The sequence below is a fragment of the Pelobates fuscus genome, chromosome 11 (assembly GCF_036172605.1).
Source record: "Pelobates fuscus isolate aPelFus1 chromosome 11, aPelFus1.pri, whole genome shotgun sequence".
NCBI lineage: Eukaryota > Metazoa > Chordata > Amphibia > Anura > Pelobatidae > Pelobates > Pelobates fuscus.
The window spans coordinates 76,289,351-76,317,149 of NC_086327.1; the positions used below are offsets into that span (position 1 = coordinate 76,289,351).

A 27,799-nucleotide genomic window follows, 5' to 3' on the forward strand; every position below is an offset into this window, starting at 1 on the left:
AAATGCATAGAATTAAAAATCTAAAAAAAAATACCCAATATTTAAAAAGTAGAAATTAAAAATGAAATTAAAATTTGCTTTTCAATACATTAGCGAGTAGAGAGAAAATAAATTAAACCGTAGTAAGGAAAAAAAGTGTTTGACTTTATAATTTACATTGGATAATATTTTTCATGTTGCTTTTACATAACAAAACAAGCAAAAAAATGTATTTATGTCACACTCAGTGCAGTCAGCTGATGCTCCAAGTATATTATCTGCACTGCAGTGTTTAGCTCAGGAGAGACCTCAATGCAAACAATTAGATGAGTGGGATTTCATGAGAATTAAAAGCATTATATTTAAATTAATTATTTCCATAACGTGTTGAAAAAAACAGTTCCATGCTGTGAATTTTTCAACGCATGTACCCCTTGTAGCGTGGGGATTAAAAGCAAGTTTATTCCTGGCACCCATAAATAATGATTCTAACTAAAAATATGATTAAATTATTTATATTATCATATTTTTTTGTTAGAATCCTTATTTATGGATGCCGGGAATAAACTAGCCTTTAACCCCCACGGTACTAGTTTTGATTTAAAAAGAAGCATTGTAAACTTGAGATTTATTGGCTTGTGTTCCTTTTTTCATTAGACAGATATGTGTACAGAATAATTACTTTTCATTTTATTTTACTCAAATATAAAATTCTAGAACTTGCCTAGCAGTGACAGTTTGCAGTAGAATACCAGTCGCTCATCAAGAAATGAAAACTAAATTAGTTTTGCACAGACCAGGGATGAATTTATGTTCGCAAATGGCTTGTTGGTTTGAGGAAATTATGAGCCCGTACTCTTCAAATATAGTCTTTGCCTCTTTGTCCATGGGATTTGATTCAAAATATATAGATGATAAATCATCTTAAAAACATAGCAAATATTTCCCTATATGGTGCATTTGGCATTCATTACAATTTAGTGCCTAGCATTCTATATTTTAAACCTTATCATATGATTAATTATACCTCAAATAATCTCACATGCACAAACCATTGCAATTTTACTCTCCTAGTGCCAACAAAACAACAAGAATGAATTCACTGTGAGGCCACAGAAAATTCAATTACAGTTATAACAGAAGTGTAAATAAAATAAATACACATTGATTAAAGATATCTAACACACGTCCATGACAGAGTTGGGTTACAACACATGATTAAATGTATAAACTATTGATAAAATATTCTTAAAATAGTTACAGAGTGCACTAAATCAGATTAGTTGTGTTATATTTCAAAGCAGCTACGACTAGTTTACTTTAAGGGTATTAAATCAAGGTTTCTCTCCAGTAAGAGGGCCATTGTTTAAAATGTGGTTTAGACATGTGAATAGCATTTAGTCTTTACTTTATGATCCCCTCCCCTCAGTTGTTAAACAATTCTCATGATATATAACAATGATAACCCCATAGGGTGTAGAGCAATCATTCACCAAAAGGGAAGACAATACAATACAATGTTTCACTTATCAGTTTGTATAAAATAGATATTTGCTTTGCTTTAGAAGATGTTACCTGCACATAAAGTGAACCTGCCATGCCACCTCATTTTAACTAACTCAAATCACAGCCTTTATCAAACAATTTGTAAAGTTTGGACTGGACTCCAGATTGGAAATAACAGCACGTTTCCAGTTATCCAGCAAAATCAATGATATTTTAAAGAAGAAGCTTCCATTGAGTTTAACTACTCACCAATCCGCAGGGAATGTGGGCTACCACTGGACTTCATCAGCCCCAGTAAAAGGAGCACCAAAAGCACCAGGACATGGGGCATCTTCCACAAATCGTCATGGAGCCCTGTGATGGTCTGGGCATGACATAATTCTGGGAAACAATTAAGAGAGGCATATTATAGATACAAGAAAAACCCAAGTGCAGAGAGTCTCTAATTAAGTGCCAGTGAGGCACAAAACACGTCATTAGTGATCTTCACTCTCACCCTGTGTGTCCTAACGCTATGCTCACTTTAGCAGAGCAAACAACATTTAAGCTAGTGTTATCACTCTCTCCAAGTATATTTAATTTCTACTCTTCAACAAAGTGTATACTAAAATGAACTTTTATTAAAAGTGTATTTAAGTGGAAAAAACCTCATATAACACAACGTTAACGTTGGAAAGTGTAAATGGGGGAATACACTTACCCCTTATTTATATATGAATATATATAGCTCTCAAGTGTAAATACAAATCTGAAATTAATCCCTACAAGAGAAAACATAATACGTGACAGAAAATTCTTAACTAAAATGGAAAAAGAGAGACACCATCATGTTTTAAAGAACAACAAGAATGGAAAACCCTAACACAAACAGGAGAAGAGAGGAGATTAGAGCCTCGTAATCCTAAGTGGCTGAGGCAAGAGGCACACAATAAGGAAACTGCAGAGGGTGCTATACAGGACCCTAACCCACTAATATTGCATTTCTACCCTCCAGCTAATACCTAAACGTTACATTAGAATAAGGACCTAGGTCTGCAGTAACAGTTTTAAATAACTTACTTTTCCATAGAACTTTATGTGATTCACCATTATTTGAGATTATGATTAAAGGTCTTATGGCCCCTCATTAGAGGAGCCCAATAGAAAGCACAATAGCGTCTGTATTTTCAGACTTTTTTGTTTCCATTAACCCTGCCTAATATTTTTTTTATTATTCTTTACACTTTTTTTTGTTTGTGTACAATTGTTATACCTAATATGATAAAATGAGTTTTAAATATATATTTTTTGTATAATTGGTAGGTAGGGAACTTTTTTCTAGTACTCCAGTTTGGTGTAGTTGGTTCAAGTTTGTGGGTTTATTTTTTATTTTTTTTTGTCTGGGTTAGGCCCATGCCAAGGCTCCTATAGTATAATAACGAGGCCCCTTAGACGAGACCCTATTTTCTAGTTTTTCATATTTCCGTTTGACACACTAATTGATTACCCTTGATGTATTTATTAGGTTAATCTTCACATGCACTTTTTAATCATTAATTATATTTTTCTACCAAATAACATTCATGATATCATGGATTAGTTTAAAAATTACACATGTGGTATTTTTGTATTTATATGTGCTATTTCTATTATTTTTAACTTTTTCTAAGTTAAAGAAACACTATAGTGTCAGGAACCCAAACATATTCCTGACACTATAAACCTGAAGTGACTATTTAGGTGACACTCCGATCTCAGTTAAAAGCTGATTTTACTCATCATGTCACACTGGTCTCACTATGGCTGACCCTCCATGGCTGAGATCATGAATCTTGATGATTTCAGCAAATCCAAAGCTTTCCAATAGGAAAGCATTTGGAGGCTATTGTGCATGCGTGGCATGCTGCGCCAATCAATATCACCTTATAGAGATGCATTAAATCAATGCATCTCTATGGGGAACGTGTAGCACCTTGATGTAGAGTGTGGAAACGCTGAATGCCAGTGCTGCATACTGTTCAGCACTGTACCAGGAAGCACCTTAAGTGAACGTCTAAGTGACTGCCACAAGAGGTGTTATTAGGCGCCAATGAAAACACTGCCTATTATAAGAAAAGGCAGCATTTACATTGAAAAGCCTGCATGGACAGGTTGTAGACTCCAATAAGGCTGAAGTGGCTCTGATGACTCTAGTGCCTATAATTTAGATAGCTTTAGATCCTCTATTATGCTAATACATACATATAAGACAAAACAAAAATCAGTTTTAATAACGGATCGTTTACTGTTGATACATAAATATAATGTACAAATATTTGCATATTTTTAGCATTTGATTTATTTGTTAATTATTTGTAGAAATAATGGGAGATAAGAGATTATTCATAGAGTCCAAAAGATTACATGGCATCTATTATCTTGCAATATTTCAGATGGGATTTGAAATATTAGCATAGCATAGAAATTTGTTTTTTGAAACAAACCGTGGGTGTGACAAAAATAAATAAAAACTGTCAAATATATTTCTCATGAGTAATTGTAAAGGACCTGATGGCATTCCTAAGTTGCAGTTTCCTAATAATGTCTTTATAATACAAAACAATTAAAGGGACACTGTAAGCACTGTAATTGTTTCATCTCATTAAAGAGCATATAGTGTTTTGAATCCCCTGGCACCATTCTTGCATTCAATATTAAACCGCAATGTCCCCAACAGCTGTGTTAAACTGTGTCACACTGCTCAAATATATATTGACAATGAATAGAGGGAAAGGCCCAGGCACTATAACCAATTCAAGGAGAAGGAAAAGTTATATTGCCAACAGTGTCCCTTTAAATATGTACATTTGTACAAGTATATGCATTATTCAAGGTATGGAAATTGTCTGTTGTATCTTGCAAAAAAAGAATGTTATGTGTACATTGTCCCCCTTACACCCTCCTCATCTTCTGGAATATAGCAGTGTAGTTCGACCCCCATTGACAAGTGTAGTAGAAAGGAAGGGAGGTTGACACCATTTACAGACTTTCTGCAGAGATGCAGTTGGATAAATAGAACACTTGACAGACAAATTAATTTTTAAACATGGTAGAACCAGAACTGATTTTAAATATAGTCTAGTTTGTCAATACAGTGTACTGAGAGCAAAGTAACCAACTATTTATAAAATGTTCTTGGAATCATTTGAGAATTATTTTCTCACATTCCCTTTGCTTTGCTCATATATCATAGATTGATTTACTAAAGTTTTGTTTATGAAAATTGCCCAAAAATACTGGGAAAAGACTGAGCATTGCTATTTTAAAGCGCATAGACACCATGGTATCACAAACCTATTTACTAGGTAGTGCTGCCATTTCTCAGATATAAAAACACAGATTTAGGAACCCTTAGCTCAGCACTATTATATCTCTACTCCCATAGACTAGGACAGGGTTAGGCAAGCTTTCAGAAGTACTGTGCCAAAATAAGATTTTGAAGTCTTGGCGTGCCGATCATCAGTTTTAAAATTGAGGTGTGCGCCTCATCAAGTGACTATCTCACAGCCATAAGAGGGAAAATGCGCAACATACTCTATGATGTGCAACTATTCGACTGCTGGAGGGTCCTACACCCCACAGGCAAAGATTTCTCTTTCTTCTCCCCACCGACTGGTACATACACACGAATAGACATGCTATTCACACACATGTCCATTCCTTCCCTCCCGCCCATCTCTGCGCAATGGAAGCTCAACGACCTCCTATTAAACGAGGCGGATATAACATCACGACTACGTGAAATCACACAATCTTATTTTGAAGACAACACAGTCCTAGGAACTCCACACACCATAGTCTAGGAAGCTCATAAGTGTGTAATAAGAGGGGAACTCATAACACAAGCATCACAACAGAAGCGAAAAAGGGACTTACTCATAAAAACACTAACCAAAGACATAAAAAACCTAGAAGGCCAACACATTATAGACAATGCGCTTACAACTTACAAACAATTGACGGCCAAAAGAACAGAACTGAATACTTTGCTCCACTTACATTCAAAAAGCAAAATACGCGTACTACACACAGGGAGGCAAGTGTGGTAGAATGCTGGCACAATCCCTCAAACAGGAGAGACAGACAACTTTCATACAGGGAATTAGAAAACAAGATGGAACACAGACAAACATGCTACCCGAAATAACCAAAGAGTTTTAAAAATTCTACTCACAGCTATACAACCTACAAGATACTCCACCTTCCCCCGACGAGGTGCAAGCCTTTCTCCAAAAAATAATACGTACCACTCTACCTAACAACCTTAAGTCCTTCCTAGATAGCCCGATCACACAAGATGAGTTCCTCCAGACCATCAAACATATCCCCTTAGAAAAGAGCCCTGGACTGGATGGCTTTACCATCAAGTATTACAAAGTGATGGCCCCTCTTTTAGCCACACTCTTTCTCAACACATACAACTCCCTCTCCACCCAACGACCATTAACCACACAAACACTAGAAGCTACAATAGCCTTGATCCCAAAGCCGGGCAAAGACCCTTTACAATGGGCTACAGGCCCATATCATTAATTAATGTGGATGTCAAGATTTTCACAAAAATTCTCGCATCCAGAATTAAAGACCTTTTACTCGATCTACTAGACGTAGACCAATCCGGATTTGTGCCAGGAAAGGAAGCGAAGAACAACACTACTAAAATACTAAATCTCATACATTGGACACAATTACACAACACCGCTAGCGCCCTTCTTGCCATTGATGCTGAAAAGGCATTTGATAGGGTGGACTGGTCCCTAATGCTAGCATCATTGAGTGAACTGGGTTTCGGCCCGAGATGGCTGGAGTGGATGAAAGCACTCTACTCCAATCCAACGGCCAGATTACGCATAAACGGGCAACTTCCCCCCCCACTAAGAATAAAAAACGGCACACGGCAGAGATGCCCCCTTTCACCCCTACTTTTCATTCTGACGTTAGAGCCATTCCTACAAGGAATTATAGATAACCCAGAGATCCAGGGAATAAAAGTCAAAGATGCTGAATATAAAGTTTCAGCTTTTGCTGATGACATCCTATTCACAATCACAGAACCACTCCAAACCATTCCACATATAATCCAGAAAATGCAAACATATGGAAAAATCGCCAATTTCCAAGCCAATCTCACCAAATGTGAACTTCTCCCTCTACACACGTCACAAGAAATGAACACACAACTCTGACACAAGTTTCACTTCACCTGGGCTCCAATTGCAATAAAATACCTAGGAGTATACATTCCCCAAAAACTGCCCCAAGCATACAACCTAAACTTCTCACCCCTACTAACAAACATAACAAACAACCTGAAAAAATGGCACAACCCTTTCTATGGTTGGTTCAGTAGACTAAACATTTTGGGGAATTTTGAAAATGAATATACTACCCCGCATCCTCTACATACTACAAACCCTTCCCATACTCATCTCGAAGAAGTTCTTTGACACTCAGTTACAATCATAAATCAGTTGCATCTACATTCCTATGGTCAAATTCTCACCCTAGAATAAACCACATGCTTCTCACAAACCCCCGACATGCAGGAGGGATAGGACTCCCCAATATTGAGACATACCACAAAGCTATCCACCTAACAAGACTATACGAATGGACAAAATATAACCCAACTCAACATTGGGTTACAATAGAAGAAGCATCCCTGAAGGCCCCCATTTACACACGCCCATGGCACAAAAATGGACTTTCACTACTATTACATAGGCAACACCCAACAATTGCTGCTACCCTGAAAATATGGTCAAAAGTAGCCCATCTGCAACAACTAGCTCCATACCCCTCACCTCTGTACCCGTTGTTGCATAACCCACAATTTCCAATTAATGCCCTCCACTGGTTGAAACAAATACGCACGACAGGACCCTACTTGCAACTGCAAGATATTACACAAGGCAGCACGATCAAAGACATAAAAACGTTACTTCCTACCATTACCCTTTGGAGTGCACACCATCTATTCTACAATCAATTATGCCATTTTGCCCGAAACTATTCATTGATCCCGAAGGGTACAAGGAACACCACACCATTTGAACAACTCTGCATGTCACACTCAATCAAACACAAAACATTGTCCACAATGTATAAACTTCTCCGAAAAGAGCAGACGCAAACTCTTCCAACCTTCACTAACAAGTGGTCACTAGAACTTCCATTGACACTTTCCCAATCACAATGGCAACACATCTTTCTCAGGGCCCACACAACATCATCGAACCTGACATCCCAAGAAAGTAACTACAAGAGGCTAGCCAGATGGCACTACAGCCTGCAAAACTCCATCAAATACATAAAGATTCCCAGATTGACTGTTGGAGATGTACACAACAGGACGCGCACACATCCCATATGTTGTGGTCCTGCCCGATTATATCGAAATTCTGGAAACGTATACACACGCTGACGCAAGCAATAACAGGTATACAATACCCTTTCGCCCCAGAATATATACTGTTCCTACTAACACCCCCCATAAGATCAAAAAAACATACTCTAAATCTACTCACACATTTATTAATGGCGGCAAACCAAATCATTCCAGTCCACGGGAAACACGTTATGGCCCCCTCAATCAGAGAATGGATCCAACGTGCAGAAAATATCCGACAAATGGAGGAAATCACCTCTTCCAAATTAAAAACCACAAATAGATATACCCAAACCTGGAAACAATGGCTTACATTTCTCGTGAACGAGAATCCCAATTAGTAAGAATTGAATTCCGCAGGTCTGTCTAGATGAAAGCTCTATAGCCCATTATCAATGATGTTATAAATGCATGACTTCCTCGAACTGTTGCTGTTGCCTGCTGTTCACCAATATTATTGATATTATTGATGTTATTGATGTTATTGATGTTACCCAAGACATAACACTACGTTATCAGATGCATTACTCAGTACATAATGTTATTGTAAGCATTTAATTCTGTTACTTTATGCAAGACTAATGACTGTATTGCAATCATTCTGAAAACCCAATAAAAAAAAATTGAGGTGTGTATGTTGCTGTACTTTGCTTGTGTTATTTATAAGTGCTGCAGTTGCTTTGTAGTGTTGTTCTTGTGCATATGTGAGTTGCTATATTGTAAAGTATACGTTCATGAGTAGTTTGTGGTATTGTATATGATCACTATGAAAGTGTCTGGGGGTTGCTTGTGTAATATGGGGGTTGCTTGTGTAATATATAAAAATGTGTGTTTGGTGTGTGTATGTGTGGGGCTGCTTAGAGTACTGCATGTGACAGGCTGCTTGTGGGGTTGTATGCATGTATGTGGATTGTCAGTGGTGTTGTGGTTGCGGAGATGTGTTTATTTGTGAGATGTTTGTATTATTTGTATGAGGGGGAGGCTGATTCTGAAGCTCTGTGTATATCTAGCAGTGGGGACCGGGCTTCCCTGGAGTCCAGTGGGGACCGGGCTGGTCAGATAAAGGTCAAGGGCAGGAGCTGCAATAGCTTCTGCAGGCTGCTCTAATCCAGTGCGGATTCCCATTCACAAATACTGGGATAAAGTGATCTGAGGCTACTTCCTATAAGTGCTGAAATTCGTAAATTGAGGATTGACCCTAACCTCTCAGTTTGCATTAAGGACTCTTGATGGGCCAGAGCCAGTTAAGGTTTGGCAGCCTTGAGTGCCGTTGAAAAGCACCTCGAGTGCCATGCATGCAAACGTGCCATAGGTTGCTAATCCCTGGTCTAGGGGGTGGGAAAGAGGTAGGATACATTGGTCAGGCCCTCTTGCTAGTATGGCTTCCTTCCATTGCTACAATAAATGTGGATTATATCTAGAAATACCCACAATGTTTCCCTGTGTCAGCCTAATTAGGCACCAGAAAAAAAAAATATGCCAGACACAGCAAATTATCGAACTGCAAGCCATGCTTGTAAATAGCAAAGTGTTTTTTTTATTTTTTTAACATTTAAGTAACATTAAAGTAGTACAATTCCTAGACTTGTGCTTTTGCTTTCAAACAAGTTGTGATTTGTCCAAAATTTGGGCAATTCGTAACTCATCTGAATTCCGTACTCCAAATCACCATATGACCGAATCACAAAACAAGTGAAATGAGAAATGAACAACCTGTTTTGTTTGTTTTGTCATTCGGAGTGCCATCCGTGGTGCCAGAAAAAAAAGACAAAAAAGATTGATACAAAAAAAAGATGATGGTTAAGGGACAAAAAGTGAATGTTGATTGTATTCACAGATCAAGTAACAAGTGAGCAATAGGGGGGGGGGGGGGGATGTTTTCCTGAAATGATGGCATCGATGAGATTTGAAACACCATGGCCAAAACCTGAACCGCCCAAAACAAAATTTACATTTTGGATCAATTGATTTGGACGAACCACATTTTTTCTATTTCCACATGTCTAATAGGTATAAAAATATATATAAACCAAACAGCATTTTGCACTAGATGGCTTCAACTTGGTCTTTTGCCCAGGTGCTTGTTCAAGTCACTGCTCACACAATAAAAGAAGAAAGAAAAGCACTCATGGGTCTTTGTCAGAAGTGATAAATTTGCTGCTTGTTGCATAGCAGTTAGGAAAATGTGACAGCAGCAATAATATTTCAGACCCTTATGTGAACTTTTAGCAAGACAACGAACAGTTTGAACAAACAAGCTATGTAGAAGAAAAAGTGAATGTGTTACAAAATAGCATTCAAAGATATCATAAGACTATACATCAAACATGTTTTAAACACCACTAAGTGCTGTGTGACTGACATAATCAACACAAAAATAATATTTCCCTCATGGAGGTCAGCAATAATATCAAAATGAGTAAAGAATACCAGAACCCTAAAACGTTCAATTTAATATATTAGTGAATAGCAAAAAAAAAAAACTGTTAAATGGATTTGTTTTCCCCATTCAAATCCTTAGGGGCCAAATCCCCACAGTAAATATCCTGCATGCCTCCTCGCACATGAGTAAGGTAGCATGTAACGCTTGTGATGTAGCAATGCCTCAATAAAACATCAAGCAATCAGATTATGCAGTCCTGACAGAAAAAATGTGTGCATAGTAGCATTCTCAAAGTTGGCACTGGTTTTAGTAACATATAACAAATCACAGATGCAGGTAATACAATACACCTCAAACTCTTTGAACACGTAATGCGTTGACGTATAAGGTATTTCCTACCTGTATTGATATTTGTGGAAGGATGTCAAGCCCCTATGTACCAATTATATGCCTGTATGTGATGCAACCTGTACATTTGTTTAAAGACTTGTAGCATCCGACATTAAACTGATGCAACCTAAACATCTAAAGCATTCAGCATTGGACTTATTTTAAATTCATTTTTAAATGTATCCATTTTGATCAGTAAATTAAGGGTCATATCTAAAATATTGGGGAAAATAAATCCCATACAAACATATATCAATGTGGTTTTGCCTCTACAAAAATATATGGAACACCGCCTTTACAGTTTGACAGCTTGACAAAGATCCGAGTGTGGATCGAAAAGTTGTTGTGTTTGCCGTGCTTCTCCAATAAAACTGCTGTTTGAAAAAGACTCTGAGTGCCTGGACTACATTGTCTTTACTATATAGAATGGGGGGTTTGTCAGCCCTAGATACAGTGCACCTCCAAGTGATGAGAGTGTGATCCCTTCTTTGTATGCAAACACAGCCTTTACAGTGTCAGAACTATGTATTGGCACACCAAGAGAGATTCCTTCTTAGAATGAAAGCTGGAACCCAACTAAAGGGTATTACAGTATTACAAAAAGTTGTATAACCAAGCTTCGTACCATACAAACAAAATCTTCAAATCAGGAAAATCAGTACCATTGCTTTTGTATTATACAGTAAGTTTTACTGGTTAAATTAAGCCTTCTAGGCGAGCCATGATCAATAACAAAGATTCCTCTTTACCTCTCCAAACAACAATCAGACCATTGATGAAGCAGACATACTATTAAATGATTTCTTCAAAAGGTGCTAAAATATAATCCATTTCATACCAAAACGTAAAGGTATTAGCATACCAAATATTCTTTTGAGCCGGGAGGCATAGTGGATATTTAATATGGGATCTTTTTTCTCATAAGACTAAAAAAAATCCATTTAGTCATCTTCTCACTATTCCCTAATCTGTAACATGAAAGTGATTTTGATATATTGCAGAGAGGGTCTAATAGTGCAATATGTTAAAATATATCAGGTGCACAAAAGCAAAATATCCTACTTACACGTTGGAGAGCAATAAACCTGCTCTGGTGGTATAAAGCCTTGGTGGTATAATCCCCACCCGAGGATGTGCAGGAACAAGGATAGTTGTTCAGCAGCAAAACAACAAATTGGATATGATGTTGAAGACAATTAATTTTATTTATATATATATATATATATATATATATATATATATATATTAGTTAAAAGGAATATTACAAGTAAATAAAGTACAAGAATAAAATAGATAGATATAAAGAACTTCTCTAAGGTCACACTTTACGCGTTTCTCCAAGCAGGGCTTCCTCAGAAGTGTCCATTTATTTATTGTTTTCAACATATCCAATTTGTTGTTTTGCTGCTGAACAACTATCCTTGTTCCTGCACATCTTCGGGTGGGGATTATACCACCAAGGCTTTATACCACCAGAGCAGGTTTATTGCTCTCCAAAGTGTAAGTAGGATATTTTACTTTTGTGTACCTGATATATTTTAACATATTGCACTATTAGCAGAAGTGAGTGAGACACCTATATATTTAACTGTCTGTAAAAAATGTAAGACATATTACACTATTTTTTTGTTGTATTTCTGTTTTATTTTGAGGTTTTCTTGGTACCGAAATACAAAATCACTTTACTCCAGAGAGAGTACGTATATACATAATTTATTACACATTATTGGGTTATTGTTAAGATTGAGTATACCCATGTGATTTTTCTCAGATATATATTATAGCTAGATGCCATATAAGTTGTGGTAATACCAAACATGATACAACTCCCCACAATTTAATCAAATGCAAAAGTTACTGGAAATTCTAGGATAATTGTGGAAATAGGATTTCTTGGAATTACTGTGCCTAACGTAGACTTTCCCGAGATCCAATTTGAGATATGCAGATCAGGTACACCATGAATTTTCATCAAACTGTTGTTTGGATTTTTATTGTGTTTGATCTCACCACACATTATTTAGTACTTACCTATAAGCTAACAGATAAACTTCAAGTCCTATATCAGAACTAGTGCTGTGAAAAGAACGCTCAAAATGTTTCTATCTATTGCTGGTTTCTGGCCATAAGTTCTTTTGGGCACTGCTTGTCTGTGCTTAACTACATATCAAGCTGACAATTCTGAAACATGATTTCTCAATTACTGAGTCCAATGGGATATTTCCCAAAGTCTAATTTAAGATATGGAGATGATGCACAACAGTAATTTTTATTTACATTTTATGAAGTTTATATTTCTTTACGCAGGTCTACCCCTTTGTCCTGTTTAGGTCATAGGTTCATCCAAATCACACTGTATTACATAACAAGCAGTTCCACCGTTGCTTGTGCTAGGTTATTCCATAAACAGTATCATTAGCCCTGTTGAATTGTACAAAATGGTGATTTTACTAATTGTTTAACACATATAATAAAAAAGATATTGGAAATAGTATCTTCCATTTTTCACTACCAACCCTGTGGATGAAGTCAGAATCCCTTAACTGTGCTAGGTAACATACCAACACAGTAATTGAGGTTGAAAAGGTCAACCTATCATATTATTGCTATTCTTGTTACAAAGGCATGGCGCTTAAATTGAAGCAACTGATTGACAAATGGGAAACATTTCTTCACTCAATAACAGTTTTTTCCTGGATTCACGTACACCATATCCATGTTTAGTTTTTAATACTCTGTGTATCTGGTCTTCCTAAAAAGGTACTTATTTGCAATTTCATAGCATGTGCATTGGAAGAAAACAGAATTGGTACTGCTCTTATTGTAATAATATCATCTACAGAATGTAAAAAAACTTTTTTTTTTTTTTTGTCAATCTCTTTTTATTGAAATACGAACAGTGGACAGATTAGTACAATATCAAAGTACAACATCAGGGTGTAACATTAGTTTTACATGGCAAGACTTTTGCTTTGAACCTGTAATTTTTTAAGTCTCTATCAAGCACCTTCAATAAGGTCACGGTACTGAATACGTCTCCACAAATATGTTTATGGAACACAGATATATTTGTATAAAATTATCATACTCACCCTGTCTTACTATTTTTAAATGTAACTAACTCCATTCTATGTTGTCCACAAAAATGGGACAATTTTGAAAAATCTTTTTTTTTTTAAAGACAGAATTGCTCTTTTGAGACGCTACCATTTTTAAAAATGATATCTCACTGTGTTTTGCAGGTAGTGTCAGATAATTTACTATTATACACAAACCCCATGTTAATTTTATGTATTCTGACAGCATAGTTGCATTTTAGTTATGTTTTATGTTTACCGAGTTCCTAATATGTGTAACTTTTTACTTGTTCGTACCTGTTGCCCAAATTTCTCTTAATACCACTCTAAAGTAGTAAACTTCCATTTCTGAAAACACAATTATAAAATGTTGTGCTGTTAAAAAAAAAAACAATCAAAAACAATAAAAATATTAAAACATCTTATGACACTTTTATAAAATATACTACAGTTCTTATAAAGGCCCAGGAGAGTCTTTGAATAAAATATAGTAATGGGATATTAAGGAATGAGATATCATGTTATTGATTATTTGCTGTGTTTGTTCAACATTAAGTTATGTGTTTGTTCTACCCCACGTGCTACAGCCCACCAGCAAATTTCCCGGTATCCCTGTGGTCCAGTCCAGCCGTGACCCTGCTTACACATCATGCTGGCCTACCAGCAATGTCTGGATGCCCATCTACACATATATTATATGCATTTTGAAAAAGCCTTAGTGGCGAAACGCGTAAATGGTTTTATTATTGTGTATTTTATATAATTAAAGATTGTTTTAGTTACTATTTGTGCCAACTATCTTTTTATACACTTTTTTACTTCTACCTGGCATCTTATCGATTTTATCACATACTTACAAGCTTATCCTGAGGTGGGGATCATACCACCAACGCTGTTACCGTAGTGCAGTCAGCCTGCACTATACTTGTAAGTACATTTTCATTTTTTATCAACGGTTATACCTTATCAAACAGTGAGCACTATTAGCTGTTTATATATATCCCTCTCCTGAGAGCCGGACATCATTCCATCCAGAGGACAATCATCCATATATCCCATAAGCGGGGATTATTCCGCTGTACGCCTGTTATTCCTGAGCTGGCTATAGCTCATTTAAATGTGAGTGGCATATATTTATCTTTTTATCACATATATTGCCCCTTACACTCTGTACGATTGGTCTCTTATCTTATGTCTTCCATATAACGAGAACAATCGGACTACTTTAAACAGAGAGGAGACCCCTTCACAAAAAGCACCTTAAAAGACATTTATTGCCACAGTGCAACTTCTAATCTTTTTGGACTATTTTATATATTATACCAACTATTCTGTTTGCACTCTTTTTTATGTCTCATTTATATGTTTTATATCTGTAGTCCACATTGATATATTTTGGCGCAGCCTTGCATTACTGTTGTTTCTGTCTTCCATTTCCATTATAGAGGGTTAGAGGGTTACCCTCTGTTAGGCCGCTGCCCATCTACGTTTTATTATTAGCGCTAACCTCCTTTATCTTTTTACAATATATGTAATATATATTATATGTTAAGATTTTTAAAAATATCAATTAATGAGGCTACACAAGAGAGGAAAAGCTATTGGAAAACAGATTGAGGCAGAGGGAGAATGACTGAAGAGGGATATTATTTATTAAAGTAAACTGGAGATGGAAAAGTCAAGGGATGATAAGGGAGAGACCAGAAGACTGTTGTGGCAAAGTAAAGGACAAGCCAGAGTAGTGACGGTGTTGATATCAAGGAATGCAGAGAGATTGTTGGGCAGTTAAACAACGGGGGGGGGGGGGGGGGGGGGGGGGATACTGCAGAACATATGGAGGTAATAGGAGAGACAGAGATAGATGCAATAAAAAGAAAGGGGAAAAATAACTACAGAAAGAGGAAACATTTTTAGATGTAAGAACAGTGTAATAGCATAGCGGAGAGGCAATTGGATAAAAAGTGGAAACGAAACTGGGAGAAGAAAGTGGAAGAACTGTGAAAGACTAGGGTTTAGAGAGTAGAAGATATACTAAAGGGAAAAGATTTAGAATGAGGAACAAATACATTTGCATAGAGAAGTTATATGTCTGAGGGAGGGTAGTTTACAGGAAAAAATGTGGAAAAAGGAGAATGGGGGAAGCAGGAAAGGTTAGAATTAAACATTGCTGAAGAGATAGAGGATAAAAAAAGTCCAAGGGATACTGGGATAAAAGAGTGAACATGTCAATGTTTTTGTTGCTGCTAATGTACCGGTAAACATTGGTTCTCCTAGCCTGTGAAAATTGCTAAGTGTATCATCACTTCACTGTCACTTCACTTCAACCTAGGCTGAAGAGGAGGTATAAATGTGTGCCATTCCTTAGAATGCTAGCACAAAGAACATCTCCAAGCAAACACAGTATAAAAGTAAACAGGCAGAGATGAACGATTACAGAGGTACACGGAAATGAGAAACAAGCTAAGGTCAGGATAACAGAGAGCAAGGATAGCCAGACAAAGCAAAGAAAACAAACACAAAAAAACACAAACATGCACTCTAGGGTAAACAAAAACCACCAGAAAGGGCTAGGGAATAGGAATAATGAGGATGATAAATACCCTTTACATAATACAGATTAAGGAACAGCGCACACACGGTGCACACACCAAAATGTATTTCTAAATTCTATAAGGCTACTTAAAATTGCCTATCTCAGCAATAAAATATGGCAATTCAGTTCTACCATAGGGCCATAAAGTACTAAGCCCACCACACTTCACAGTACCCCAAAATCGGTGTCACTGTGAGTATATACATCAAAGCACACTGTATTTCTTTTTAATTGCATTTATCACAATAATTTTGCATTATATATATTCACAAGCAGGACCAGACTGGGAAAGTGTTTTGTCCCGGGCATTTTAAAATCACAGTGGCCCACTGAGAGGGGGGTGAGGCTAGATAGGGTGTGTTTTGTCATCACCAATGACAAGCACGCCTCATCTCAAAGTGATCATGTCGGTTCAATGCTTTTCTAGAGCAGACCATGCGCAGAGCTCTGCTGAAGAGCTCCAGCATGGATAAAGGGCCCTGTATTTGTTCTGCACAGTGCAAGCAAATTTAATAACATGCTTGCGTAGTGTTTGCTTGAAACGTGTCTCTGGTGTCTCCATAAATGGGATACTAGGAGACAAAAATGCCAGGAGAGAGTATTGTGCATGTGTTTGGAACCTGCTTGTAGGATTGCGTGTGTGTAGAGTAAGCTGATTGTGGTGTGGTATTGTGTAAATAGGTTGGTTTCTGTCATGTTGTGTTAGTGGTATAATGTAATGTATGTGTGCCTAGGTGCTGTAGAGAGTAGGTGTATAGGGGGCATAGTGTATATAGGGGATGTAGCGAGTGTGTGCATATGGGCTGTAGTGTGTGTATAGGTGATGCAGTGTGTGTAGGGTTTGTAGAGAGTGTGTGTTTAGGGAATGTAGTATGTGTTTGTATTCCCTATGAACACACTAGAATCCTTGTAAGCAGAGTGTGTATGTCAGGAATGTAAGGTGTGTGTAGGTGGTGCAGTGTGTGTGTGTGTAGGGGATCTAGTGTGTGTTTAAAGAACCCAGAGTGTGTATAGGAGATCTAGTGAGTGTGTGTGTAGAGGATTCAGAGTGTATATAGTGAGCTAGTGTGTGTAGATGATGCAGAGTTGGATAAGGGATCTAGAGTGTGTCTGGAATGTAATGTGTTCAAGGTTGCAGTGTGTGTGTGTGAGCATGCAGTAAGTGTGTGAGGGGTTCTGCCCCCAATTACCTTTTATCTTTGCTAGACTAATACTCTACTGTGATTGGTTACAGGTATGTGTAATTTCCTATGGAGATTACATAAAAAAAAAATAGCTTTAAAGGGACAATATAATTACCATAACAACTTTAACTTAATGAAGCAGTTTTTGTGTATAGATCATGTGCCTGCAGTTCTTTAACTGCAGTACGAAAGGTCTAGTCTATCTTCTGGTCTGTGCATGTGGCCTCAGGTATGTGGGCAAAACGATTCGCCCCTTCAAAAGGCGAATCATGGAGCACATACACTCTGTGAGAAACCAGAGGGACACCCCAGTGGCGACACACATAAGAAACCAACACTCCGGTAACCCCGAAGGTATTAGATTTGCAGGGATCGAGAAAGTGTCTTTAGGTTGCAGAGGAGGGGATCTGGATCATACCCTCCTCAAAAGAGAGTGTTACTGGATCTACAGATTCAAAACTTTGGCCCCCAATGGGTTGAATGAGGGATTTGCATTCACTCCCTTTATTGAAAAATATTGAAAAATAATGGCACCAGGATAAATATTCACGCAATTGTATTATATATATGTACATATTTTTCATTCACACTGTATATATTTTTATCTATTTTCTTTATTGGTTTAATGCATCGGTGGTTCTCTTAACCCTGAATATATGCACTCGTTTATTTATAACTATTTAACCATCCACATCTGATTAAGTACCTTGATCTTAGGATGAGGTTTGGTGACTGGCAATGATGTACTAAACCCATGGCCACTATTAGCAGTTACTTGGCTTCTGTCTATATAACACTAATAGTTTTATCTCTCTCTTAGGTACCAAAACCGTGCATAATACATATGTATAATTATGGGAAATGAATAATTCACAGATCAGTTGTCACTTTACCTAGTTCAAGCTTTAACCTATAAACTTATTGAATTTTGGATTCTGACTGTGTAATCCACCAAGGGAACTATTATGGTCTGTTTTACACTATGTTGGCCACATGTGCCCCATCAAGTTATATCCCGACTGTATTTTCCCCCCTGGGTACACCCAACTGCATTATCCCATACTTGTATATCCAACGATACAGATACACTGTATCTAATTCACTAACCACGGAATTTTGGCACTTAGAGAGTTAATAAGTACACCATTCATTCAACCAGCACTGACCTATCAGATGTCGGATCGTCACTAGGGGCGGGGCTTGACTGAGTTCGGCCGTTTTTGGCGTGAAAGTGATACACAGACACGCCCCCAGTTCTAACCGAGTGTAGAGGGCTATTTAAGGAGCCCCCGAGATCCACATCACCTGTTCAACCTCAGAAGAAGGCGCGTTTAGCAGCGCCGAAACACGTGTTAGGTAGCAGGCAGGAAGGATGTCTGAGAACCTGGAAGCCTACTAGCATTATAGCTCTGCATGATTAGCTAGCTAGCCCTTTTTCTCAACATTTTCGCTCAGATTTATTAGAGGAGAGAGTGGGAGGGTAGGGTAAAGGGGTGGTTGACGGGGAATTCTTATTTTTTCATCAGATAATTGGTGTGTGTGTCGCTGAATAGTTTGTCTCTAGGGCTAACTTCTAATTCACAAGTTTTCTGTGCCACACGGATTTCCCTCAACTACTCCCCTCTCCTAGATAAAGTGTTTAAGCAGCTGTCACGCAACCTGCTACACTGTATCCATTTAGCTGTCGGATCCTGACTAGGGGCTGATCACATTGTATATAGACTTCACTCACTACCTCTTTTTGCTACACCTTTTCTCCCCAATAAACTACTATTTGCAACTCTCCTAAGCTAATAGCAGTTGCTTTAGTTACGGTCAGGGGTTATTGAAGGGTGTGGTCTGGGGCACCGGCGGTAGGAATTTTTCCATATCGAGGACACTTTCCTGAAGCACTAGTGCTGAGTGACGGACCCCACAGGATAGGGGGACTTTGTCATATTCTCAAGGTGACTCCCTGAGGACGATTATCCCCGTCCAGGCACGTTCTCGTACTTTACATCCTCTTGTGTTTTTACATATTTTCTTTTCTCCTTTCAAGTTTCCTATTATAGGCATGACTATTTTATTACAGTAACTATTAAAAGGTTATGTTTTAATATTCTTTGTATATATGTATAGTTATCAACTAGGGGGCGCCCTACCTGTTCTGACTTACCAAGTCTGCTCTTCTGTAAAAAAAAATGGTTTAATTTTCAATCAGATGTAACTTACTTTAACGGTTTGTTTCTCCTGCTCTGTAAATTGAATTTTAATCAGATATAGGAGGCTCCTGTAAGGTCTAGTAAGCTATTAACAATCCAGGAGACAAGAAATTTTAAATTAAACATAATATGCAATAAAGGAAGTGCAAACTTTAGATTACTCTTTACAGGACATTCTTGTGCATGGAGGTGTGACTAGGACTGCAAAAACACAGTTTTCCACTCCTAAATGGCAGAGAATTGAGCGTTGAGAATGCAGCTGCATCATCTATACACCAAAATTGCTTCATTAAGCTAAAGTTGTTTTGGTGACTATAGTGTCCCTTTCAATATATAAAGGGGCAGAGTGTAAGCGTTACGCATCACAAATGATGTCAGAATGAGGCATCACGAAGTCAGGACATGCATGGAGCTTTGGAATCCGAATGCAGAAGTGCCAGGCACCGGGAACATGCAGCACCGTGAGGAGGTGATGTAACATTTACCTAACAGTAAAGGATATATTCCGAAAAATCTGAACCAGAAAATGTTGGGTATCCCTTTTTATGAAATAGATCAAATAATACAGTGTAAAAATAAAAAATCCAAATGTGACAACAAGAGGCAATCTAAATAGACTAAAAAGGGTCAATGGTAAGGGTATGTCTACTAAATAACTAATGGGGGTAAAGCTATGATGCCAAAGATCAGGTAGCCGGGACTAGGTAGAGGACATGAGCTACTAATATGAAACCATGCAGCTGGGGTGAAATACTGTAGCCAAGTACCCACCCCCACACAGTTAAATGTTATTAAGTTTAACCTTAGGATAGGTTAAATGTAACAAAAGGTGTGTCAAATGATGTAGCCAAAAAACGCTACTTCCCACCGTTAGATGTGACTCCAATAACCTAAGGATGGCTAATTAGGTTAATTATTTTACCTACGGTATATCCCATATCTGAATTCTTCTACACTATTACTAACAGGCAACAGTGTGTTATATTTAGTTAGCTATTTACCTTTATTGAGAGATCTACCAAGACTTTTTTCCTCTCATGAACTCATACCTTATAGCTATCCTTTGAGACTTATTGATTAGGTTATATATTTCTACCGGTGATTAGCAGGGTTAACTTTGTGTCTCTGAACTATAGGAGCAATTCAGCTGGACACCTTTTTTTGTTACATTTAGCCATCCTTAGGTTATTGGAGTCACATCTAACGGTGGGAAGTAGCGTTTTTTGACTGCCAATATTTCTTTGATTTGATTTTCTTTAATGACATGTCACATTCTATGTTGATCCATTGCACCAGGATCCCTACCTCAAAAAAAGAAATCCGTTACTAAACACTTTCTAAATGAAGCAACACTGTAATACCCCAAAAAATAAATAAATAAATAAATAAATAAATTGGTGTCCACCCTCCAGTATTGGCTATGTGAAACTGCTTCTCTAAGGAACTCTTCAACAAACTATGGGGCTTCACCCCTGGAAGATATGTGAAGCTAGAATGGGACACTAACCTGTGGATTTCTAGCCAACTACTTTAAGACAGCCTGAGGAACCTAAGAAACCAAAAATCTTAAGCAATCTTAAGCAAACTCGGTAAATAAAATTAAAATCACATTTGATTATGTGCCATCAAAAAGTAAAATAACAAGAGAAAAACACAAAGTGATGTTTTAGGTGAAATAACAAAATTACCTTAAAATTAAAATTTTTCACTTGACTGTTGAATATTAACATAGAAACATAGAATGTGACGGCAGATGAGAACCATTCAGCCCACCTAGACTGCCCAATTTTCTAAATACTTTCATTAGTCCCTGGCCTTATCTTATAGCTAGGATAGCCTTATGCCTATCCCACTCATGCTTTAACTCCTTCACTGTGCTAATCTCTGCCACTTCAGCTGGAAGGCTATTCCATGCATCCACTGCCCTCTCAGTAAAGTAATACTTTATGATATTATTTTTAAACCTTTGCCCCTCTAATTTAAGACTATGTCCTCTTGTTGTGGTAGTTTTTCTTCTTTTAAATATAGTCTCCTCCTTTACCGTGTTGATTCCCTTTATGTATTTGAATGTTTGTATCATGTCCCCCCCGTCTTGTCTTTCCTCCAAGCTATACATGTTAAGATCCTTTAACCTTTCCTTGGAAGTTTTATAAGCATTCATAAGTATGTTCTCTGTCTCTGTACTTTCTTTATGCATTTCTATATACAACCAAACATGAGTAAACAATAAGGTACATTATATTTAATCATGCAGGAGCAAAGAAAGTTATTCCTAAAATATGCAACTATTTTAGTAAGCACATTGTCATTTCCCCAGAAACAGCAGGGCCAGACTGGCCCACTGGGATACTGGGAAATTTCCCGGTGGGCCGCAGCACTTGGGGCCGAAGAGAGAGCCATAATACGTATTACTAATACTATTTGATAATTTTCCCTTCAGACTGTGAGAGTCCGAGAGAATTATGGAGGGAGGAACTTGGGACCGGTGGGGCCAATGCGGCGGCAAGAGGGAGCAAGCATGTAGTAAGCATGTAGTAAGCATGTATGTAAGTGTCAGTGAGCATGGCTGTAGTAAGCATGTATGTGTGTGTCAGTGTGCATGTCTGCAGTGAGCATGTATGTGTCAGTGAGCATTTCTGTAGTAAGCATGTATCTGTGTGTCAGTGTGCATGTCTGCAGTGAGCATGTATGTGTGTCAGTGAGCATGTCTGTAGTAAGCATGTATGTGTGTATCAGTGAGCATGTCTGCTGTGAGCATGTCTGTGTGTCAGTAGGTATGTCTGTAGTAAGCATGTATATGTGTATCAGTGAGCATGTCTGTAGTAAGCATGCTCACTGAGCATGTATGTGTGTGTCAGTGAGCATGTCTGTACTGAGTATGTATGTGTGTGTCAGTGTGCATGTCTGCAATGAGCATGTATGTGTGTGTCAGTAAGCATGTCTGCAGTGAGCATGTATGTGTGTGTCAGTGTGCATGTCTGTAGTAAGCATGTATGAAAGAGTCAGTGAGCATGTCTGTATGTGTGTGTCAGTGACCTATGTCCCCCCCCCCTTTATTTTACTTTAGGGCCCCCACCCGCTGCCACAGGCTGCTCACTGTTTACTAGACATACCCATATTCGCGGTATAACGAGTAGGGGCAGAATTTACTAATACTAAGTAATCTTTGCTTAGATTTAGTAAATTTGGCTGAAAGACCAATTTAGGTCTTTCAGCCTTTCAGTAGGTAGCTCCCTAATAACGTTGGAATTAGGGAGTTACCTACTTACTTATTCCCATCCATTGACTGGCTAAGTAACTTACATTTTATATGAATGTGTTACTTGATTGTTGTAAGTGTTGCAAATGCTTACAGCTGAATCCTGGCTATGTTTGTATACTTTAAAAAAAAATAAAAAAAATGGTATACATTGTAACATTCTTCATTCTTCCACTGGGTATATTAGTACTTCGGCAATTCTGTGCTTCAGATCTTCGCAACGTCTGCAATGTTGGCAACATTGGCAACGTCGGCACTTAGAAACTTCGGCAATTCAGCAATTCAGCTATTCGGAAGTATCCGAATGTCCAACCTGCCCGAAATTCGTCCGAATTGGCATTCGGAACGAAACGAATTGCACATGTCTAGTAGAATTCGCCCATCGCCAATCCCAAAATTTGGGAGAATTATGATTTGTTTTGTTTTAAACGGAATACAAAAGTATAGCGTTTGGTAAGAAAACATCTACACCTGAATTATACAAACCAAATGCACACAAACTGAATCCTTCCTGACTACATAATTAGATATAAGTATTAAGAATATATCCTCTGGAGTTAGAATTCCAGAACAATAGCATGTGGTCTATTTTATTACTGATCATTATCAAGCATTCGTATTAGTTACACTTTGTAATTAATGCATAAGCCGGTCTTTTTCTGCCAATTTATGTGATATGGGAAGATTTCTTTTATGAGATAAATCAGTTTTCAGTATTTATCAAATAGACTGTGAATGCTCCCTTTTCAACCTACTCCTTCGTTTGCATGTTTTAGTAGTTGTTCTCTACAATCGTTGTGCCTCTCTTTTTTATTGCAGATAAAGTCATTAATCCCAGCTTTCATGAAACTCACGTTATTCATCTTTTCAAGAGAACTTAAGCGTCTTCTTTAAGTATGACAAGAAATAGCCAAAATGCTTTTTGTATGTTGTACTCCACCAATTAGGAGTCATATTATTTTGTTTTATGATATATAATAGTTGAACTTTTGATCGTTTGATGATGTGTTACAGCATGTGTAGCATAATATAATGAATTGCAATTTATTACAATATAAAGTATTTTACACATCTGTAAATTAGAGGGACACTTTAGACAACATAACCACTTCAACTGAATACCTACATCGGTGTTAGACGGTGGAGTGAGGCTGTGCCTCATGCAATTCCAGTTGCAGTGGGCAGTGATAGGTTGAGAGAATCAGCTGAGTGCACTCAGCCTATCATGGTCCCAAAGCCTGATATAAAGGAACCAATGATCTCTGCAAAATGGTGAGCAAACTTTTTAACTCTGATGTGGGGCCATTTTCCCATAGACTTCAAGCACATAAACACTTCAATTTGTTATGGTTATGGTGCCTACCGTGAGCCTTTAAATCATTTTCAGAAAATGCATCAACTTAAATGTCCAATTCTACGAGTTGAGTTTGTAACATTTCAGCACAAATGGCATGTTTCCTCAAGTGTATCTAAATTTGATCTCAAACTATATTTCCTCCCTTTTGAGCCTTCTATATTGCCACAGAACTGTCAAAAACATATCTATCTAGACCTTGCCAACAGTTTTCAGCCATCTGGTGGCCTAAGAACCTCTATTATCCAAGTGTAATAAAACACAATAATACAGAATTGAATTTGTCAGAGAACTTTAGGTCACTTTCCATCAGCTCAGAATAACAATTTTAAACAGAGATACATTCTAAGATCCCAGAAGTGAACATCCCATTGTTATTCTTCTATTTATATTCTACTGATTCCTCCTCAGAGATATACTGATGTCATTTCACTAACAGTTTCTCCCTTAAGCATTAAGGACGAAGCCAAGTTCTGCTTGTGTTTAATATTAATGTAATTATTTATATGATGCTGGCACATTTCAAGACTGTCTCCATCTGCTTGTAGTAAAATGAAAATAAATAATTATTATTTTTATTAAATACAAAAAAAATAAAAAATCTAATTACTAGAAATAGAAAGGGAACCATTTCATTTATAGCATAAATATCAACTGCTTAATGGAGCAGTACAATTTATGTTTAGTCAAAAATGTTTATGCATTGGGTGTTACATGACTGTGGTGAGGTATATAAATAATTGTCTGTATTTGTAGGTGGTGTATTGTGCAGGATATTGAATAAGGGGTACCCATGCTTCCAGTCCCTTCAAAGCCAACCTGATAAATGTTTCTGTTAAAAGGGACTTGTAGGCAGCATTACCATGTCAATGGATTGAAGAGGCTATGGTGCATGTAGACTTTGGGCATTGGATAACTTCTAAAGAGTTACATTTCTGTTTAGCAGAGATGCTTGGTGCCCAGCAGCTTGCACCACTCCAATTCCAAAATTGCAGAGATGGAGCTATGCTCTACTTCACGCCATACCAGGGGTAGCAGGCATTGATCGACTGAGAGTGTCAACTGAGCCAATGACTGCCAAAACACTGATAAACGTTGGAGTGGCTCGAGGCAGAAGGATAGCTTAATAGCATAATTGTTGCATCTCTGCCAAACAGGAAGTAAACAGTTTAGGATGATACACCAGAAAAAGTATTATTATTATTACGTTCATGTTTAAACTTTATGTATAAACATTTGCACAGTGCAGTATAATGCGCACATTAAGAAAAATTCAGGAATATACACAAATAGGCACAATGGTACAAAAGAAAAAGAGTCCATGAATATAAACCACACTATGTCTGTGAGCAGGGCCGGTATTAGGGGCATGTGAGCTGTGTGGCCGCACAGGGCGCTATGGAGCAGCGGTCGCCATGTGGCCGGCACAGCTCGCACATGGCCAGGTGAGTGCAGGGGGAGCTAAAGCAAGTCCCCGGGTGGAGGATTCATAATTTTCCACCGGGGACTATGAAAGCAAAGGGTGTGGGGCTTACCAAATGGTGGGGGCGGAGCTTACCATGTGGAGGAGGTGGGGCTGTGTGTGTGTGTGTGAGACTGTAGTGTGTGTGTGTGTGTGTGTGTGTGACTGTACTGTGTGTGTGTGTGTGTGTGTGTGAGACTGTAGTGTGTGTGTGTGTGTGTGTATGTTACTGTACTCTGTGTGTATGTGTGTGACTGTAACAGTGTCTGACTGTCTGCCTGTGTGTGTGTGTGTGAGAGAGACTATACTCTGTGTGTGACTGTCTGCCCGTGTGTGTGTCACTCACAAATCGGGCCGAATTGGAATGCAGGAGGAGCGCGGGGGGCGCGACGTCAGAAGGATCCGCTCAGTGGGTGTCAGGGCAGGTGCTCTTCAGTTGACGAGTTGGCGGAGTGAGAAAAATTGACTGCTGGATCCAGGGAGCAGCAGCCTGTAATGTGAGTGTTTGTCCTTATTGCTTTTTAAATTTCATTTATATAACAATTGCGTTTTATTGAAGCGGGCAGGGGGCTAGTGATAAAGGGGGGCAGTGGACTGGTGAAGGGGACAGGGGGCTGGTGATAATGTGGGGCAGGGGGCTGGTGATAAAGGGGGGCAGGAGGCTGGTGAAGGGGGAACAGGGGGGCTGTTGATAAAGTGGGGCAGAGGACTGGTGATAAAGGTGGGCAGGGACTGATTAAGGGGGGCAGGGGGCTGATGAAGGGGGCAGAGTTTTGTTGAAAGGGGTGCAGGCGACAGATTGTGAATGGGCCTGAAATTGTCAAACAAAGATGGCGGGGGGGGAGGGGGACGCCACAAGATTGGCTCGCACAGGGCGCCTGAACACCTAAGGCCGACCCTGTCTGTGAGGACAAACAGGCTTACCCTTACAGGTGCATCATAATGTGTTATCTGGTACTACTGATGTAGTAGAGACGGGCACAGAATAAATTTTCATTCTGGTTCATTCATTATGAAACGTTTTTTGTTTTTCAGTCCATTCAAAAATTATTCACATATCTATTCGGTTAGTCCGAAATTCGTTAAAATCTCAATTATTTACTAAATTTCGATCATCTAGTACTCTCTATGTAAATGAATGAATAATGCAAATTAAAAGCAAATAAATAAATAGAGCAACAACAAATAACATTACTTTTAAAGAAAGGCCATGCAATTCATGCATATGCAATTTCATGCATACACTCACAGCCAGATATAATAAGAATTGGACATGAGCCCAGATCAGAGGTGTCAGTCACAACAAACACTTAAGGATGATATTCAAACACAACCGCCTTTGGATATGAGCCCAGGAAAAGAGATGGCAGTCACTTTTCTATTATGTCCCTGCGGGACCCATAGAGGGTGAAGCCTAAGCAGCACTATGCTACTCACAACAATCCCTACAGGGAGATATTAACAGAACAGCAGGAGTAGACTTTAGACGTGATCCCAGGAAAAAGGTGGAAGTCCCACCTGTTGGCTCCTCTACAATTAAACTGCATTACCATGTAGAGATAGGTAGCCAAACTTGGGCAGGTTGAGTTTTGTGTGACCTCTGGGGATTTAGGATATTGCCAGCAACTCTGTCACTCTGAACACTTGAGGGTGTATTTAATAAAAAATAATTATTATTTATTTTCACCTAAGGTCTTGCCACACCCAAGAGCAAGTACTTTGGGGAGGCAGTACTCTAGGATGATGAGGCTTTACTGGTTCCCACCAGAGTAGTAAAGACCAGTGCCTAATTGGCTGCTGCTCCACTATGTCTGCCTCTGTCTATGGCTTCACAATCACAGACAACAGCTAAGAAGAAGGATTTCTGCTGTGTATGGAAACTTCCATAATAAGTTTCACTGGTTTCTCCCATTGCCAACTCCTGCTGTTCATCCCTCACCATACCACTCTTTCTAAGTATCACATGCTTTATATCAGCTAGTCTGTTTTTTCCATATAGGCAGGC

General features: G+C 38.3%; 1 protein-coding gene across 1 annotated transcript in view; it reads right to left on the minus strand.

Annotated features, from left to right (window-relative positions):
* GRIK4 (glutamate ionotropic receptor kainate type subunit 4) overlaps positions 1-27,799 on the minus strand; it is a 758,447-nt gene that overhangs the window by 413,213 nt on the left and 317,435 nt on the right. The window contains exon 3 of the mRNA XM_063436300.1: positions 1,735-1,866. Coding sequence (XP_063292370.1) covers positions 1,735-1,816 — 82 coding nt within the window. The 5' untranslated portion in view covers positions 1,817-1,866. The remainder of the gene's footprint in view (positions 1-1,734; positions 1,867-27,799) is intronic.